The sequence below is a fragment of the Mauremys reevesii genome, linkage group 6 (genome assembly GCF_016161935.1).
Source record: "Mauremys reevesii isolate NIE-2019 linkage group 6, ASM1616193v1, whole genome shotgun sequence".
Classification (NCBI taxonomy): Eukaryota; Metazoa; Chordata; order Testudines; family Geoemydidae; genus Mauremys; species Mauremys reevesii.
The window spans coordinates 27,184,313-27,204,079 of NC_052628.1; the positions used below are offsets into that span (position 1 = coordinate 27,184,313).

General features: G+C 40.6%; 1 protein-coding gene across 4 annotated transcripts in view; it reads right to left on the minus strand.

Moving 5' to 3' along the window:
- Positions 1-19,767, minus strand: part of TTC33 (tetratricopeptide repeat domain 33) — a 97,449-nt gene that overhangs the window by 8,610 nt on the left and 69,072 nt on the right. For all 4 annotated transcript variants that reach the window (XM_039545707.1, XM_039545709.1, XM_039545711.1 and 1 more), the window contains one exon: positions 15,550-15,681. In XM_039545707.1, the coding sequence (XP_039401641.1) occupies positions 15,550-15,681 (132 nt within the window). The remainder of the gene's footprint in view (positions 1-15,549; positions 15,682-19,767) is intronic.

The following is a 19,767-nucleotide window of genomic DNA, read 5'->3' on the forward strand; positions in this document are numbered from 1 at the left end:
TTTTTTGTCTCCCAAGGACCGCGTTACATCGGGGTAAAGGTGTACTTCTCTCTTAAGGATGGCTTGTCTTCCTTCTGGACTATTATTGAATTCTCATGTTTGAGCGAAAAATATAGTTGTTACTCCATGATACTATCATTTCAGATGCAATTGTAATAAAAAATAAATAGCTGAAATAGGCAGATCTTCCCTTTAAAGTAGTACTGAGTGTCAGTGAATGCAATGAGTAATACTAAATAAACAGTATGGTAATAATAATTAAATAACTGCATTGATTTATTTTGTTTAGGAGAATCCATCCTCATAATACAGGATTCTGAAGACTATCCACCTTCAAGATGACCATCATTTTCTATAGTTTCAGAGTTATCTGCCAATGATAGTGTTTCAGTCACATCATGTATATCACTTATCCACAGTATATCACCTGTAGCAAAAAGAAAAAAAAACTCCATCATCCAGAAACAACCATAGATAAGTTTGTGATAAGAACCAGCAGATTACAAAAAGAGGTAACTGATGGAAAAATTGCTTTGTTTGTTTATACAACAAACTCTCCTTTCTGTATGATTGAGAACCCACACTTCATTAACATGGTTCAGTCATTAAGACCAGGATACAGTCCACCCAGCAGAGCAGATGTCGCAGACAAATTTCTGGATAGTGTATGAAAGAGAAATTGAGCAGTGTGCAAAAGGTCTAGAGGGTGAAATTGTTAACCTGAGTCTTGATGGGTGGAGCAATGTCCACAATGATCCTGTTGTATGAGCTTGTGTGACAACAGAACAACGGAATGTCTTCCATCAGGGCTGCCCAGAGGGGGGGCAAGTGGGGCAATTTGAGCCAGGCGCCACAGGGGCCCCCACGAGAATATAGTATTCTATAATATTGCAACTTTTTTTTTATGGAAGGGGCCCCAGAAATTGCTTTGCCCCAGGCCCCCTGAATCCTCTGGGCAGCCCTGTCTTCCATATAGAAACAATTGATACACCAGGAAATGCACACACAGCAGAATACTTACAAGAAGTAGCAGTAAAAGCTATAACAAACTGTGGGGAAAAAAATTGAATGTCTAGTATTCAGCTTGGTCAAAGACAATGCTACAAATGTATCCAAGATGAGAAGAAATTATTTAGAAGAGAGTGAAGACCGTCCCAAGCTAATAACATACGGTTGCAGTGCTCATTTGATGCACCTCCTAGTCAAAAACTTCATTGTTCCAGAAATAAAGGCTAATGTTGTTGAAATTGCAAAATACCTCCATAACAACTACTTTGCAGCAGGTGCTCTGAAAAAAGTGGGAGGACCCAAGCTAACTCTCCCACAAGACGTGCGATGGAACTCAGTAGTGGACTGTTTTGAGCACTATATCAAGAACTGGCCTACTCTGATGACAGTTTGTAAACAAAATTGTGAAAAAATAGATGGCACCTTTACAGCCAAAGTTCTCAACATTGGGCTTAAGAGAAATGTTGAACACATGCTGAGTACCCTGAATCTTATTTCTGTAGCCTTGAACAAAATGCAGGGAAATAGCTGTTTTATTGCTGACGCTGTTAAAATCTGGAATGAACTGAGTGAGATCTTAAAAAGAGAACTATGCAATGATAGAGTTGAATTACAAGCATTAAAAAAACGAATCGGACAAGCACTGTCTCCGGCTCATTTTCTTGCCAATATTCTCAATACTTGGTATCAGGGTCATACCTTAACTGCTGAAGAAGAGGAGTTGGCTATGACAGGGACATCTAGCAATCATCCCTCCATAATGCCAACTATAATCAACTTCAGAGCTAAGGGTGAACCATTCAAGAAATATATGTTTGCTGATGATGTTTTAAAGAAAGTCACACCAGTGAACTGGTGGAAGTCACTGAAGCACTTGGATTCAGAGACTGTTGAAGTGATAATCTCACTTTTAACAGCAGTAGCTTTTAAATATTTCATTTAACTATTTTAGTTAAAAACAGTTTTAACAAAAACAAACTGGATTTTGAAAAACTTAAATGTTGAACTAAATTCAAATATTCATATGCTTTTTTTGTTAAAATATTATGTTTGCTGTTGAAGAAAAAAATCCAGAATACATAACGTTGTTGTTTTAGTTAAATAAAACAACTTAAATGTCTGTCTGATTATGTTCTCCTCCTAACAGAGCATGGCAAGAAAACCTTCCAAATATGAATGATTAACCCGTTGAATTGGAAATAGTTTACCTCCCAATGACTTCATAAATATCTGCTTCAATTACCTTTGGTAAATGAAATAACCAATCATTCATTTTCTAATATAGCTGTAAAACTAATCTGAAAAGTTTTCAAAATAAATCACTTAAAAAATGTATAGTGTGTACCTTCTAAAAATGAAACCTACATCTATCTCTGAGTTGTGAAGAATATGTATTAAGGTTATAACAGTCAACAAGAATGCACTTTTATGTAGAAATCCATGATTAAATCGAGTCTTCCTGACTAGTGTTTTAAATCATGATTTAAATCAATTTGATTTAAATCAAATCCATCCTGATTGCAGCATCCTCTTTCTAGTTGCTTATTATTTTTTCAAACTTTACCCATTCAGGCCAATTTTTTCCAGTCCAGGTGCCAGTCTCAGAATTTTTTTTTTTTTTTTTAAGTTTCAGCAGTTTTAAAAAGTTTTTTAAAGTTTAAAATTTTGTAAATGGTTCGTCCATTTCTAAGAACAAGGTCTGGGGTAAATATGTGGTTTTGCCCATCAAATCATAGAAACATAGGGCTGGAAGGGACCTTGAGAAATCATTAAGTTCATCTCCGGTGCTGTGGCAGGACTAAGTAAACCCTGACCATCCCTGAAAGGTGTTCTTAGAAAGTTCCAGTGATGGGTATTCCACAACCTCCCTTGAAAACCTATTCCAGAGCTTAACTACCCTTATAGTTAGAAAGCTTTTCCCAATATCTAACCTAAAATCTCCCTTGCCACAGCTCATTACTTTTTGTTTTAGGTTCAGTGGATGGGGAGCACAATTGCTTCTTTTCTCAAGACTAAACATGCCCAGTTTTTTAACCTTTCCTCATGGGTCAAGTTTTCTAAACCTTTTGTCATTTTTGTTGCTTTCCTTTGGACTCTCGCCAATTTGTTCAAATCTTTCTTAAAGTGTGGCACCCGGAACTGGACACAGTACTCCAGCTGAGGCCTCACCAGTTCTGAGGAGAGCAGAATAATTATCTCCCATGTTTTACATACGACACTCCTGTAAATACATGTCAAAATGATATTAGGCTTTTTCACAGCTGCAACACATTGTTAACTCATATTCAATTTGTGAACCACTATAACGTCCAGATCCTTTCCAACAGCACTGCAACCTGCCAGTTACTCCCCATTTTGCAGCTGTGTGTTTGATTTTTCCTTTCTACTTGAAACACTTTGTACTTGTTATTGAATTTCATCTTCTTGAATTCAGACCAATTCATCAAGGTCATTTTGAATTGTAATCCAGTCTTCATAACCCCTCTCAGCTTGGTGTCATTTGCGAATTTTATAAGCATACTCTCCACTCCAGTATCCCAGTCATTAGTGAAAATATTGACTAGTACCAGACCCAGGACCGACCCCTGTGGGACACCGCTAGTCATGGCCTCCCAGTTTGACTATGAACCACTGATAACTATTCTTTAAATATAATCTTTCGACCAGTTTTGCACCCACTTTATAGAAATTTAATTTCAACTACTTTTACCTAGTTTGTTTATGAGAATGTCATGTGGGACTGCATCAAAAACCTTACTAAAAATCAAGATATATCACAACTACTACTTCCCTTAATCCATTAGGCCACTAACCCTGTCAAAGAAGTAAATTAGGTTGGTATGGCATAATTTGGTTTTAACAAATCCATGTTGGTTATTCCTCATAACTCTATCATCCTTCAGGTGGTTACAAACTGGTATCAAAGTTAGGCTAACTGGTCTATAATTCCCCAGATTGTCTTTGTTCTCCTTTTTAAAGATAGGTACTATCTTTGCCCTTCTCCAGTATTCTGGGACCTCACCCATCCTCCAAGAGATCTCGATGATTACTGCTAACAGTTCCAAGATTGCTTCAGCTAGATTGTAAGTACCCCAGGATGTATTGCATCAGGCCCTGCTGACTTGACTACATCTAACTTATCAACATATGCTTTAACATGTTCTTTCTCTATTTTGGCTTGCATTTTCCCCCTTTTTGTTAGTATTAGTTGTGTTGAGTCATCATTAACCCTTTCAGTGAAGACTGAAGCAAAACAGGCATAAACACCCCAGCTTTCTTCATGTCATCAGCTGGTAGCTCTCCTTCCCCATTAAGTAGAGGACCTACACTTTCCTTCCTCTTTCTCTTGCTTCTAAAGTATTTAAAGAACCTCTTCTTACTGCCTTTTATGTCCCTTGCTAGGTGTAACTCATTTTGTGCTTTAGTCTTTCTGATTTTGTTTCTATTATTTTGTTCTCCTTCTATCAATTTGTTCATGTTTCCACATCATGTAGGATTCCTTTTTGATTTTCAGGTCATTAAAGAGCTCCTGATGGAGCCATATTGGCCTTACTCTACTTCCTAGCTTTCCTCCCTATCAGGATAGTTGGCAGTTGTTCCTTTAATACTGTCTTTTTGAAAAACTGCCAGCTCTACTGAACTCCTTTTACTCTTAGATTTTCTTTCCATTGAACTTTACCTACAAGTTCTCTGAGTTTATTGAAGTCTTCTTTTTTGAAGTTTTGATGTTAACAGATTCTTACAACTATTTCATTGACAAGCTCTAATGCCGCCAGGATTTGGAGTAGTGACCTGAAATTTGATAGAGAGGTTGCCCTGGTGTCGGGGATGCATCTTGTGCCAACCCTCTGAAAATCCTCCCAAATTTGACCAAGTTATAAGCCTCCTACAACTCTCCTCCTCCTCTTCTGTCACAGATGCAGAAGTTTATCCTCTCTCTCCTACAAACCCCATTCCAACTCCTGATCTTGCTCATGCCAATCTCATTCCCTACCTTACTCTTTTCTTTAACTTCTCTCTTCTCTAGCTCTTTTTGCTCACATTATAAGCATGCTTTGGTCTCTCCTGTTTTAAAAATACCCTACCCTTAATCCCACCTGCCTCTCCAACTGCCACAACCAAATCCCTTTTCCCTTCCATCTCTAAGCTCATTGAACAATTTGCATACAATCAGTGTCTGGAATTCCTCTCCTCAAGTTCCATCCTAGACCCTCTCCAAATTGGCTTCCATCCTTGCGCTCCAGTGAAACTGCTCACACCAAAGTCTCTAATGACTTCTTCCTAGACAAATTGCAGAACCAGTATTCCTTCCTCATCCACCTTTATCTGTCAGCCATCTTTGACACACCTGACCATGGATGTTTTCCTGAAATCTTGTCTTTCGTTAGCTGACGACTCTGTCCTCTCCCAGTTTTCCTCACATCTCTCTAATTGCTCCTTCAGCATATCCTTCAGAGGATCCTCCTAATCCCCCCTCCAATTTTCAGTGTGGGTTCCACAGGGCTCTGTCCTTGGTCCCCTCCTATTTTCCTTCTAACAAGGTCTCTCAGTAAACTCATCTGCAAACACAAATTCAGCTACCATCTCTATGCTGGCGATTCAAATACCTCTCTATTTCAGACCTGTCATCTTTCATCTAAACTAAAATCTCAGTCTGTCTGACATCTTTTCATGGATGACTAGCTATTGACTAAAATTCAACGTGGCTAAAACAGAGCTCTTTAATTTCCCTCCCAATCCCTTCTCACTACTTGTTTCTTGATCACTGTGGACATTATCATCCTGAATGCCAGTGAGGCCCATAACCTGGGCCTCATCTTTGACTCAGACCACAATCTAGGTCCTCACATTCAGCCAATGTTTTAATCTTGCCAATTCTTTCTGCATAACACCTCTAAGATATGGCCTTTCCTATCCGACCACACAGCTAAAATTTACTCTCTCTCTCGCTAGTCCAGGTGCTCATCATCTTGAATTACAGTGTGACAATCAGGATCCAAGGAAAAACCATCCAGACCCTGACTGTCTCATACTGCAACATCCTTCTTTGTGGCCTTGACAAATGCAATTTTGCCCCACCTAGATGCACTCAGAATGCTGTTTCAAATCATGTTCCCAGCCTGTCGCCTCACTTTTGTATCCCTCCATGGGCTTCTGCTTCTCTACTGCATCAAAAACTTGTTTTCATTTTCAAAGCTCTTCAAGGCCTAACAACACCCTCCATGTAATCTCTGATTCACTATCAAGATGTCGACTCTCGCTTCCATGCCACCACCCACCTCCAAACAAGCACCGTTATGCTTTCTCCCATGGCTACCCTTCTTGCTTGATTAGAGCCCTGCCCCATAAACATCTACAAAGCTTCCTCATTATCCTCCAAAACTCTCATTAAAACCCTTCCTTTCTATGACACTTACAAAAACTCAAAACCCTTGACAATGATTAGTCTGCTGCTTTGCTGAGACCACTGACTACCATACTGACCAATACTGTCTCATTGTTCCCTTGCACTTTCCCATCTGTCTGTATCCATCTGCTCTCTCGCTTTAGGCTTAGCACTTTGGGGAAGGGTTGGTCTTTTTGATCTATGTTTGTACAGTATCTAGCACACTGGGATCCTGGTCCATGATTAAGGCTATGGTAATATAAATAATAATACTGAGTGGTGTTTCCCAAGGATAGTGTCCCCAATAATACTAGTGGTGTTCCCCAAAGGTCAGTCCTAGGACCAATCCTATTCAACTTATTCATAAATGATCTGGAAAAAGGGGTAAACAGTGAGGTTGCAGAGTTTGCAGATGATACTGAACTGCTCAAGATAGTTAAGACCAAAGCAGACTCTCTCTTCAAAAAGATCTCACAAAACTAAGTGATTGGGCAACAAAATGGCAAATGAAATGTAATGTGGATAAATGTAAAGTAACGCACATTGGAAAAAATAACCCCAACTATACATACAATATAGCTAATTTAGCTACAACTGATCAGGAAAGAGATCTTGGAGTCATCGTGGATAGTTCTCTGAAGATGTCCACGCAGTGTGCAGAGGCGGTCAAAAAAGCAAACAGGATGTTAGGAATCATTAAAAAAGGGATAGAGAATAAGACAGAGAATATATTATTGCCCTTACATAAATCTATGGTACACCCATATCTTGAATACTGTGTACAGATGTGGTCTCATCTCAAAAAAGATATACTGGCATTAGAAAAGGTTCAGAGAAGGGCAACTAAAATCATTAGGGGGTTGGAACGGGTCCCATATGAGGAGAGATTAAAGAGGCTAGGACTTTTCAGCTTAGAAAAGAAGAATCTAAGGGGGGGTATGATAGAGGTATATAAAAATCATCAGTGGTGTAAAGAAAGCGAATAAGGAAACGTTATTTACTTGTTCCCATAATATAAGAATTAGGGGCCACCAAATGAAATTAATGGGCAGCAGGTTTAAAACAAATAAAAGGAAGTTCTTCTTCACACAGCGCACAGTCAACTTGTGGAACTCCTTGCCTGAGAAGTTTTGGAAGGCTAGGACTATAACAGGGTTTAAAAGAGAACTAGATAAATGCATGGAAGTTAAGTCCATTAATGGCTATTAGCCAGGATGGGTAAGGAATGGTGTCCCTAGCCTCTGTTTGTCAGAGGGTGCAGATGGATGGGAGGAGAGAGATCACTTGATCATTACCTGTTAGGTTCACTCCCTCTGCGGCACCTGGCATTGGCCACTGTCGGCAGACAGGATACTGGGTTGGATAGACCTTTGGTCTGATCCAGTATGCCCATTCTTATGTTATGTTCTTACGAGCATGGGTGAACTGTGATTATTCAGAGGTTTATAATTTAGCCAAATTTGGGCAAATTTTCATAGGGAACAGCAAAAGGCACATCCTAGGCATCAAAGTAACCCTCCCCCTTGCCAAATGTCAAGGCCCTGTTCCAAAATATGAAGGTATTAAAGCTTCACAGAAAAATGTTTGTAAGAATTTTTTTAAGATGGGTAAAACTTTTTTTTCCTAATCTCTTTATCAGAAACAGATGAAACTTTTAAGAAAAATCAGCAGCTTGGGAAATTTCAGACCAAATGGTTAAAGTTTGCGGCTGTAAGTGACTGAAAACAGGGTCTTATAATGGGAAGTGTTGGGCAACTTTTGCCTGCGGGTGGCTTTACCAGGTCTACCGATAACAATCCTAAAATTATTTATAAAAGAACAGTTAGGGGTTTTAGAAAACTGCAGGCATTTCTCATTTATAGATTTGGAAAATGGGAAAGCTCAGTGGGTAAGTGCAGTTACAGAATGAGTAAAAGTGAGTTTGGTGGGAGCACCTAAATGTAACTAAGACTTTCAAGAGAGGTCAAAGACTGGAGTAACAGAAGTGTAGCAGATTAGGATTCAGGTGTACTGGCAGAGTTTTGTGAGGAATGCTTCTTATGCCTCACTGTTATAACCTTTTACTTTTATGAGCACCAAATTCATACAAAGAAACATGATTTTTTTTATTATATATTTGCTCTAGAATTGATGGAAAATGGCCAAAGTTTAGCTCATTTGACAAGATATTAAAGTAAATTACACATTAAACAATTAAAACAAATCAATTTTGGTTCTGATTGGATAATCATCAACTTTCATATACTGAAGAACAGATTGAAAGTATTAACTATTTGCTATCTAACTTACTGTTTTGTTGCAAATGAGTCAACTAATGGATTGGCAATGAAAGAATATTTTGTGCCATCAATTTAAAGACTGAGTCACATTTCCTCTGTTCTTTCTTCTTACATCAAAGTGTCTGCACTGTTTCATTACATTTTCACTGTACTTCTCTCTTATTTTTGATGGATAATTTAACACTTGATAATCCTTATTACCTACGATATATTTTCCCATTTTCACTGTGCATGCTGCCAGAGAAAGCACAGATGTCCAAAGTGTATGTTTTTCTTGGTTGCAAAAAGCTACTGCAACTTCTGCTGGTCTAATAAAAAATATTACCTCGCTTGCCTTGTCTCACAAATCTAAAACAAACAGTAACTGTTAAAAGTTTCATTGTGTCTCTATTTTGTATTTGTGTTCTTAATAGAAAAGCAAGTGTCCACTTATGATTTTAATATTAATGGCAGAGTTATACTATTACAACACTGCTCAAAACAGTATTTTACTTACTGCAAAATATTCTGCATACTGTGTCCTTCTTAGGAGAAAAGAATATTATAACAGTGTGATAAAACATAATGCCTTAATCCTACACAGAACTATAAAAATCAGTTTTGAGTTATGATTTGTTTCCCTTAGGATGGCAGCAGCCTGGTCTGAAACATCACAGATTTGACTGCTTTACACTGGAACCACTAACTCAGAAGTTACATGGACTAATAAATGTCACACACTGTGTTGGCATTCCCACTGATTATCATATATTTGTATTTCTAATTAGCTAAATTTGGCAAATGACACAGGAATACAACTACTATTCCAATGTAATACAAGAATTGGCTAGATAATAATATTGGGTATATCCGGCATATGCGCATTCTAGCAGAAATGCAACACTTTGCTCTTTGTTGATCTGCAAACCCCATTTTACCAAAGAGACATGATGCTCTATACCCAATTTCTCTATGAAGTAGTAACAGAAGAATGATATAGAGAATTCTCATATTACCAAGACTTCATTACTTTTACTAAATATACTACAGAACATTTACTAGTATTCCGTGAACTATTATCAAATAATTACATAACTAACTATATTTATCAAAATAAATAAAGAACACTTAGTGTTGGTTTGTTTTATGTTTGTTCTCTTATTTGTTAATTTGCAAACATCTATAACAGTGTCAGTTAGCAAAATTCTGCTTTATGCAGCTTTCTTATTTTTGTTTTACAAAAACTCAGAACCCATTTTGTTTTTCCTCATGAAAAGCTATTGTACTGATGAAGATCCTAAAGTGTAGGGAAAATGACTGTTTAATTTGTCTTTGGCAGTACAGTGAAATCAACCTTTAATGACCCACTTATAATGACTAAAGTGTAGTGAAGGATCAGAATTGTTTCCATGCATTTCAACAGATGAGAAGGCTACTTACTTTAACTGGAGGTTTTTCGAGATGTGTGGGGTCCCTATCTGGATTTCAAGCATGGGTGTGCATGTGTGCCATGTGCCAGAGCTGTTCATAGTAGTGTCCATTGATCTGCACGCACGTCATGCGTTGACTACGTGGTGCATCTGAGGCTTTAAGAGGCTGCACAGGTTGATGCCGCTCCAGTTCCTTCTTAGCAGGCAGTAGGAAAGCCCGAAGCAGTGAGGATGGAGGGCAGAACTGGAATCCAGATAGGGACCACATACCTCAATAAACCTCCAGTTACAGTAAGTAACCTTCTCTTCTTCGAGTGCTGGTCCCTATGTGGATTCCAAGTGTGGGAGAGTAGCAAGCAGTACTCAGGAAGGAGGCAGGCGTGAGGTCTCTCGAAAGGACCAACTGCATAGGACAGCATGCTCAATGGTGGCACCCATCACCGTGGAGGGAGCAACAGAATAATGCATGGAGAAGGTGTGTATGGAGGACCAGGTTGCTGCCCACCATATGTCCTGACAAGGTACGTCTGCAAAGAAGGAGGATATAGTAGCATGAGTCCATGTCGAATGGGCTGTGACCCTGAGTGGAAGTGTTGCTCCCGAGAGATCATAGCATGTTTCAATGCAGTGGGAGATCCACTTGGAGAGGCGTTGAAAGGATAAGGCAGAGCCTTGGCAACGTTCGGCGATAGCAATGAAGAGTCGCGGAGATGTGCGGAAGGCTCGTGTTCAGTGGAGGTAAAAGGCCAGTGCCCGTCGAACATCAAAGGAGTGGAAGGCATGTTCTACGGAGGAGGTGTAGGGTTCAGAGTAGAAGACTGGGAGAGGTATACTATGGTTGAAGTGAAAGGAGGAAGCCGTCTTGGGAAGGAATTTGGGGTGGAGGCACAGGGAGACTTTATCTTTATGGAAGACTGTAAAGGGGGGGATCTACCATCACAGTCGCTAGCTCACTGACACGACATGCTGAGGTGATGGCCACCAGGAAGACAACCTTCATGAGATGTGGGCAAGGAAACAGGTGGCAAGGGCTCAAAAAAGGGCTTGGTGAGTGCCGAGAGGATGAGATTGAGGTTCTGGGGGGACAGATGGGTTGTTTTACAGGAGGAAAAACATTGGGGAGTCCCTGGAGAAATCTGGAAGTCGTCGGATAAGTGAAGACGGAGAAGCCATCCATGGGAGGAAGGCACTGAGAGAGGCTACAAAAACGAGGAGTCCGATGGCACCTTAAAGACTAGCAGATTTATTTGGGCATAAGCTTTCATAGGTAAAAAACCCACTTCTTCAGCTGCAGAGAGAAGCTAAATGAACTCAGATAGCAATGCACCAGGCCCAAGTGGTGGAGATGAAGGAGGTAGTTTAGAAGTGTAGGAATGGAGACACAGTTGGTAGGAATGTTATTTCAGCTTGCCCAGGCTGAAAAGTGACACCATTTGGCAGAGCAGCAGGTGAAAGTGGAGAGTTATCTGCTATTAGTGAGGATGCTGCGGATGGGTGTAGAGCAGGCTTGGTTTACACTGGATCCCCAACCAAATACCAAGCCCAATATTGGCGAGGCCAAGAGGGGGCTATAAGGATCACTGTGGCTCGATCCTTGTGTATTTTGCGTAGGACTTGGGGAAGGACGAGGTTTGGGGGAAATGCACAGAGTAGGTGTGCAGGCCGGGGAACGAGAAGGGCATTGCCTAAAGAGTCTGGGCCCAGGCCTCCTTGGGAACAGAACAGGGGTAGTTTGCTGTTCTGTGGTGTTGCAAAGAGATCACAGTGAGGCATGCCCCATTGGTAGAAGAGGGACTGGAGAGTGGGGTCATGGAGTTCTCACTCATGGTTGGCGTGGAAAGACATCAGTCTGCCAGAGAGTTGCTGGTGCCTGGGAGGTGTATGGCATGTAGCGTGATTTGGTGGTGGAGGCATCAATTCCACAGGTGGATGGCTTCCGCGCACAGAGAGGGGGACCGGGTGCCACCTTGTTTGTTTATATAGACAACTGCCATCATGTTTGAGAATACAAGGATGTGATAGGAGTGGAGGAAGTTTAGAAAGGCTTGGCAGGCCAGATGGACTGCTCAGAGCTCGAGGATATTGATGTGCACCTGTGCTTCTTGCATGGACCAGAGACCCTGCGCTGTGTGGTTGTCAGGGTGGGTGCCCCAGCCAACTAAGGACGAGTCTGTGGTGAGGGTGGCGGTGGGTGTGGGGGTGTGAATGGCACGCCCACCACGACTGTGGAGGGGTTGTACCACCACGAGAGGAAGGTCAGTACGTGGATGGGAAGGACCAGCAGCTTGGTGAGGGAGTCTACCTGTGGATTATAGACTGTTCAGTGCCAATGTTGGAGGCTGTGCATATGGAGACGGACATGTGGTGTAATAGCAGTGCAAGACGCCATATGTCCTAGAAGGGGAGAAATCTAACGAAGAACCCAACTGGCTACGGACAAAAACCAGACAACTTCCTAACTAACCAAGCAAGGAAATGATATACAGTGAAAAAGGTTGAACACAGTACTCTTAGGTGACTACGAGCATGGAGGGACAGGGTTTCAACTCTGGCCATGTGGCGGTAAGAGGGAACTGGAGCTGTGTCGACCTGCACAGCCTCTTAAAAGCCTCGGATACACCACATGGTCGACGCACGATGCGGGTCAATGGACAATACTATGAACTGTTCTGGCTCCAGTGCATGGCATGCATGCACATCCACGCTTGGAATCCACATGAGGATCAGCACTCGAAGGAGAGTGGTAAATAGTTTAGTCACCCAAGGATCTGTACTGGGACCAGTGCTGTTCAACATATTCATATGTGATCTGGGAAAAGGGTAAACAGTAAAGTGACAAAGTCTGCACATGATTCAAAATAGATAAATCCAAAACAGACTGTGAAAAGCTGTAAAGTCTGACCTCCTGCAGAACACAGGCTATATAATTTCACCGGTGAGTCAATGTGCCAGACTTTAGATATGCATGAGTTTGTAAGTAAAACATCTTCATCTTGTGATATCAAGACAATAGAAAATAGACACTGTTTATATGTAGTATACAGCTTTCAAATGTTATTTATGTCATATTTTTTCAAATACAGTAAAGGCACTAGTCCTCACTGATGCTTCTATTTAAAAAAAAAAATAATAATTTTTAAGTGATCCAGCCAAAAAAACAAACAAAAAAAGAAAACACTTCATGTTAATTTCTCATAAATAACCAAAGAAATATCAGCCAAAACATTACACCTTTAATCATTCTCTTTTCAATAGGACTCTGAATTCCCTGTAAATGTATTATTCTTGGATCATCACATAGCTGCTCAACTCCATGTATTACAAACGATCAAATAAAATAAAGTAAATATTTTTTTATTTCAGAATCCATTATTAGTCATTTTACTGCTGGCCTTTTGCATTTGTTTTCATCAATAGTTCTGCTTGGTTGTGCTTTCAAATTAACACAGCCAGAAAACTGTGTACATAGATATGAATGTCACATATGTTTAATTATCACAAACATTCGTGTCTCACACATATTGCTCTTTATTATAGGATAGCTGGTTGGAATGATATTTGAGATAGATATTATTAATTATAGCCACTGTTTTATTTGTAGTTCCAGTTCATTAGTCAATGCGTTCATGTGAGCTTTTCGTAGGAAACTGTTTTTTTATCTTTATAATTTGGTCCTGAGACACAATGATCAGAAGTCCTGCACTCTGCTACACTAGCCTTAACCATCCACTTGTTTACTTCTGTCATAAACGTCTCCATACTTTCTTACATACTGACTGCTATGCGTGGCATGACTTCCCTGAACTAGTCCAGAAGACCATCACCCACTCCTCCTTCACAAGATCTACTTCTTCTGAAACACTAACAAGGAAAGGTAAGTTGAGGAGCAGTTGGGTATAACTGTTGTGTACCTACTCATTCATCAGTACTCTTATATACACATACACACACACACACACACACAAGTACGTATGTACAATATGCATAAGGACAATGCAATTGCCCAGTAAAAGTGTTATTTTTAAAAAATAAGATATTTTAGTGTACACTTTTGCAAAAAGAGGATATGCTAAAGGGTGCAACCTATATTTATTCATTTATTTTGTTAAAGAATTTTAAACCGTTTTTTTAAAAAATCAACAACATTAACTTGCAAGCTTTCAGCTCAATGCGATTCCATATCTCTGTATATTTTATTTTACACAATGTATGAACCAGCAGGGCTGGAACCAGAGACTATGGGGGTTTTGGGTGGCTGATGCCACCACATCATCATAGGAGGCTTAGATTGGGCTCCTACAGGAGGGCCCTGTAGGGCTGGGCTTAGCAGAAAGTACCACGCAGCAGGACCTGAGTGGCAGCGCCTCACAGCCCATCGATTGGCCGGTACCAATACTTAAACCAGGAAGCATGGAAGAGAGCTGTCTGAGGAACACCACAGACTACTTGCCTCTCTCTGCTCCAGACCCTGCTTGCAACAGACCCTAAACTCTAGCTTCCGACCCTGGTTTGTCCTTGATTTCGCTATTTAATTGTTATCTGTAACCTGGTGCCCAACCCTGATCTCCTGGTAACCTGACCCTGTCTGCCTCCTGACACCTGACTTTCAGTCTGCCCTCTGATCTTCCTTGGACTTTGGCCTACCGGTGACTTCACCTTACCTGCTTCCTAATCCCTGATTTTCCATCTGCCCACTTGCCTGTCTTGATCTCCTTGTACCTGATTTGGCTGGACTACCAACTCCTGCTCCAACCACTAGGTCTGACCACCAATGTCCCAGTCATAACACATAAGCACCCATCACACTTATCTCTGGGCACATGTACCTACATTTCTTAAACACAATGTAAAACTTATTATCAGTGCCAAACTAGGTATAATAGAGGGTTATAATATTTGATCCCCAAAATTAAGTATTCTAATGGAGAAGACAACTCAACCTTGGTTTCATATAGATTTGCTAAATTCATAAACTTCTCCTTGCAGAAAAGAATAAGGTCTTGTTTAGATGACTATTTTAGCCACTGATGTAGCTGCAACGGTACAAACCCCTATTATAGACAAGCTGAGCCAATGTAGACCATGACTTGAACAGGTGCAGTGAACATTGATTTCAAACCATGGTAAACTGCACTGCATCCTGATAGGCAATAGAAATCTGTACTTGTGTAGTTAGATAAGTGTAACAATACTATTGGTTAAATCTCTCATGTGAATAAGGTGAATGGCTTTGATCTGGCCAGGTCTTTCACAAACCCAACCATAATGTTATACAGGAAATGTTTGTTAAGAAACAAAGTAGGAGAGCTTACTGGAAATAAAAGGAACAATAATCCTTTGCCTTGTTTACATTCGAGTTTTATAAGGAAATTAAATTACTATGGCATTTTGGTATTTTTACTCTATCACATGTGGTTCTGAATTCATGATTTGCATGTTCCATTCTTTGATAAGGCTGTTTTCTTACCAGTCCTATTTCTCCTAATCCAAGCTGAGCACGTCCCAAAGTCTGCCATGCCTCCCAAGAATGTGGATTTCTCTGGATGGCCATTTCTGCTGCATGCACTGCTGGGAACATCTCATGTAGAGCCATCAAGACCTATGAAAAAGTAGTTGGTGTAGGTTAGTCAGGGATATCCAAAAATCTCAAGCAGCTCACAGAAAATCACAAATAGCTAGCTTGTAACAGCCAGAGCCCTCTGCTACTGATTGTGCATAAGTATATTGGCTCTCGGGGATCTCCCAGTTGCACTGAGAGGAGCACAAACTGCCTGCTCTCTTTTTGGCCAACTTGTAGCAGGCGGCAGCACATCAGTAGCAGCACCTATGCTTCTCTAAGCACAGAGGCCTCTAGTCTGGTTAGCTCCTATGCATATCTACATATGAAATGGGCCACAAACTTGCCCAGTATACACATCAGTGGTAGATTTGACAACCAGCAACAACGTTTTGCGTGTTTAGCCTACACAATACTAACTTTCATCAAGAATACTCAGAATCTGACATGCTAGAAATGGGTTACTTTGCCTAGCTTTCATTCTTGTTTCTATCATCTTTAAACAATTTCAGCTTCCTTACTTTCCCTACAAAGGGGATTGTTTTTTAGTTGTCTTGTAAAAACTAGACAGAATTGACTTATCGGACAACCACTAATAATAAGAAGAATACTTAGTTCTTACAGAGCACTTTTCATTCATGGATCTCAAAGGGTATTACAAAAGCAAGTTAAATATCCCATTTCACAGGTGGGGAAACTGAGACACAGACAGGTCAAGGGACTTGCTCAATAGCACAGTAATTTTTGAAATGCTAATCAGTGGCAGCACTAGGAGCAGAATGGAAGTCTCCAGTCCTATCTACTACTAAACCACAGTGATTCCATTAACTGTGTTTAAACTAGTAACATAATTACTTTAAATACATTAGAAGGAGAAAACATTAAAGATCAAACTCTGATGCTAACTCGAAGTATTTTTCAAAAAAAATATTTTTTATTAGAAGGCTAAAATATATCAAATACAAATACAGCAAACACAAGTAACCTAAGTGTGGAAATAAACTTTACAAATCACAGATCACATAATAACAAATATATAATTTCCATTGTCATTAACGATGATAGTTATATTTGGAAGCCCTGGGCTTTGCAATATGCGTAGGAATGAAAATTCACCAATCTAAAAAAGCTGCATATGTTTTAAAACGCAGAGACCCTCCTAGTCAGTGGCATAATCCACTTATTTTTCAAGTCCTCTGTGGATTTAATAATAATTGGAGATATACCAATCTCCTAGAACTGGAAGGGACCTTGAAAGGTCATCAATTCCAGCCCCCTGCCTTCACTAGCAGGACCAAGTACTGATTTTTGCCCCAGATCCCTAAGTGGCCCCCTCAAGGATTGAACTCACAACCCTGGGTTTAGCAGGCCAATGCTCAAAACACTGAGCTATCCCTCCCCCCAATTGGCAGGTGCTATTAAGACAACCTCACTTTGAGATCACTATCTCAGCCACTCACAACAATGGCAATTGACACCAGCATAAGACACTGACAATTACATTCCACTGAAATGATGGAAATGTCACAACTGATAATCAAGTACAGGAAACTGTTTTCTCAGCAGCTGGCCCACAACTATGAAAATTACAGAATGATTGTGTCTTCGTATCAAAATGTAAAACCTATTTCTTGCACCTAGATGTCCCACAATAAATTAAACCAACAACAACACATATTCACTTGACTGTGGATGGAAGGGAAAAAAGATATAAAGATATTTTGATCGTTTAGTTTTATAACATGTAAAGTGTTCTGATAACACTATGATGAGCACAGTACAAGCACTAGACAGATAAGAAAGCTAATAATTCTGTACAAGAGAAACAAAACAAACACAGCATTCCAATGAACACTTTAAATCAAAGCTGCTGGTGTTTTTTAGTGTGACTACCCTATGGTACAATTTAGAAATCTGGGTTCAGTTTAATTCCACTTGATGATCTTAGAAGAGAGTTTAATGGGTGGCTGGAATTCTTTTGAGAAATGCATGATTTAATGCCTTTTTTCCATTTCTTTTTCATATTAGTTGTCAGCAGACCTGCTTTTTGAGGAAAGCCTTCAAAATATTCCACTACTTTTCCAAAATCTTCAGATTATTTATAATTTTGTATGCACTAGTCCTCCTCCCTCCATTTACAATCGATTTGTAAACAGAACCATCCAATAATTAATAGTTGGCTGGTGTTCAGATTTCCAGTTTAAAAAGTGATCATTTTGTTAGCTGCCTAAACTGTAGCATTAACAAATTTGTCTTAATATTCATCTCTTGATATGTCTGTTGTTACAAGAGTACAGTAGAAACACTGGCCAGGGCACTTTTAGGAGCCTAATATGGCATTCAATGCCTCCTGCCAACATTTTTCCAGTGTAAGATAACTCCAAAACGTATCTCTGAGTGTTTTCTCATGTAGCTGATATTATTGGCAGTTTGGAGATGTCCTTTCCTAAAAGTAAACTCTTAGAGATATAATACGTATGTATTAACATCATTTTTTCTACTTTGTTGTTTACTGAGCTATACATTTTCTAATATGGGGAAAATTCTTCCATTCTGATCTCCCCTACAATGAGCATGTGCATAAAGTTAAGCACGTACTTAAGTGTTTTCCTGAATCAGGGCCCTGCCCATTAAGGCTCTTTAGTGCAGCAAGGTGCAGTGCCTGACTTGAATGGGCTTCATGTACTTATAGTTAGGCATCTGCTTAAGTACCTTGCTGAACTGGGGTATGTGTATTTTGTGCAGCAAACCAATGTTCTTTCAAAGTCCTTTAAGCCCTTGAAGAGAGTTTTAATTAAATTTAGAATGTATAATAAATGCTATTAAAATCAACTTCTAAGATTGAGGCCTTTTCATCCTGACCAAGCCGGTCTTGATTACAGCCAGAGGTGAAAGTAAGCCGGTGCGCCGTACCAGGGCAGTCCAGCTTCCCCAAGCGGCAATTTAAAGGGCCTGGGGCTCCCAGCAGTGTCTGGAGCCCCAGGCCCTTTAAATTGCCGGCATAGCCCTGCTGCTGGAGCTCTGGAGTAGTGGCAGGGCTCTGGGGGTTATTTAAAGGGCCGGGGCTCCCGCTGCTTCTACTGCCCTGGGCCCTTTAAATAGCCGTTGGAGCCCCACTGCCACTACCCCAGGGCTCCGGAGGCTATTTAAAAGGGCTGGGACGAAGCAGGGGAGTCCTGGGCCCTTTAAATAGCCCTCAGAGCCCTGCTGTAGCAGACGCAGCCGGGGGCTCCGGAAGCAGTTTAAAGGGCCCGGGGCGGTAGCGGCGGCCGAGCCCTGGGCCCTTTAAACTGCTGCCGGAGACCCCGGCTGCCGCTGCTACCCCAGTGGGGGAGGGGGAGCACTTACCAGTACAGGGCGGGCCGGGGCTGGCTCTGACCCCCTATCCCCGCCCCTTCCGCTTGAGGCCCCCTTCTGGGAGCCGGGGCCAGAGCCAGCCCCAACCCAGCCCCGTACCGGTAAGTTTCTATTTCTACTTTCACCCCTGATTACAGCAATCCCCTCTACTTCCTTGACACCCAATAACTCCAGCCAGTCAATTCAAAATGTCACTCACACTGAATCCTTCCATGAACTTCCTTACTGATCTGCTCTTGTGTTTTACTGAGTTGCTCTTGCCTCCTTTGCTCCATCACATCAGCCTTGATAGTTCATTTGTCTGCTTCTCTCACATGCATGTCCCTGCTCTCTTCCACCCCTTACACCTGGAATGCCTTACTGTACTGGTCTGTAAGGCAATAGTTTTTCTCATTCATATCACTCTTCAAAACCAACTTCTATTGCAATGCTGACAGGAATTTGCCTATTGGTAATGGCTAGGCAGACAGCGAGAGATGGACGGCTGATATTTATTTTTTTAAAAGTCTCTCGAGCTATACATATAGGGCCTTATCCAGAACCCACTGAAGTTGATGAAAAACTTCTACAGACTTCAATGGGCCCTGAACCAGGCCCATAGGTGGTCTATCAAAATACTATTTATTATTACTATTACCCTTATTCTCCTTCCCCCTTTCCTTTTACTTTTAAACTCACTTTGTGTGTCTTTCCTAAGGGCTTATCTACACTTGGAAATGTACCAAGACTGCTATTCAGGAATAATTATTCTGAAATAGCCATTTCAATATA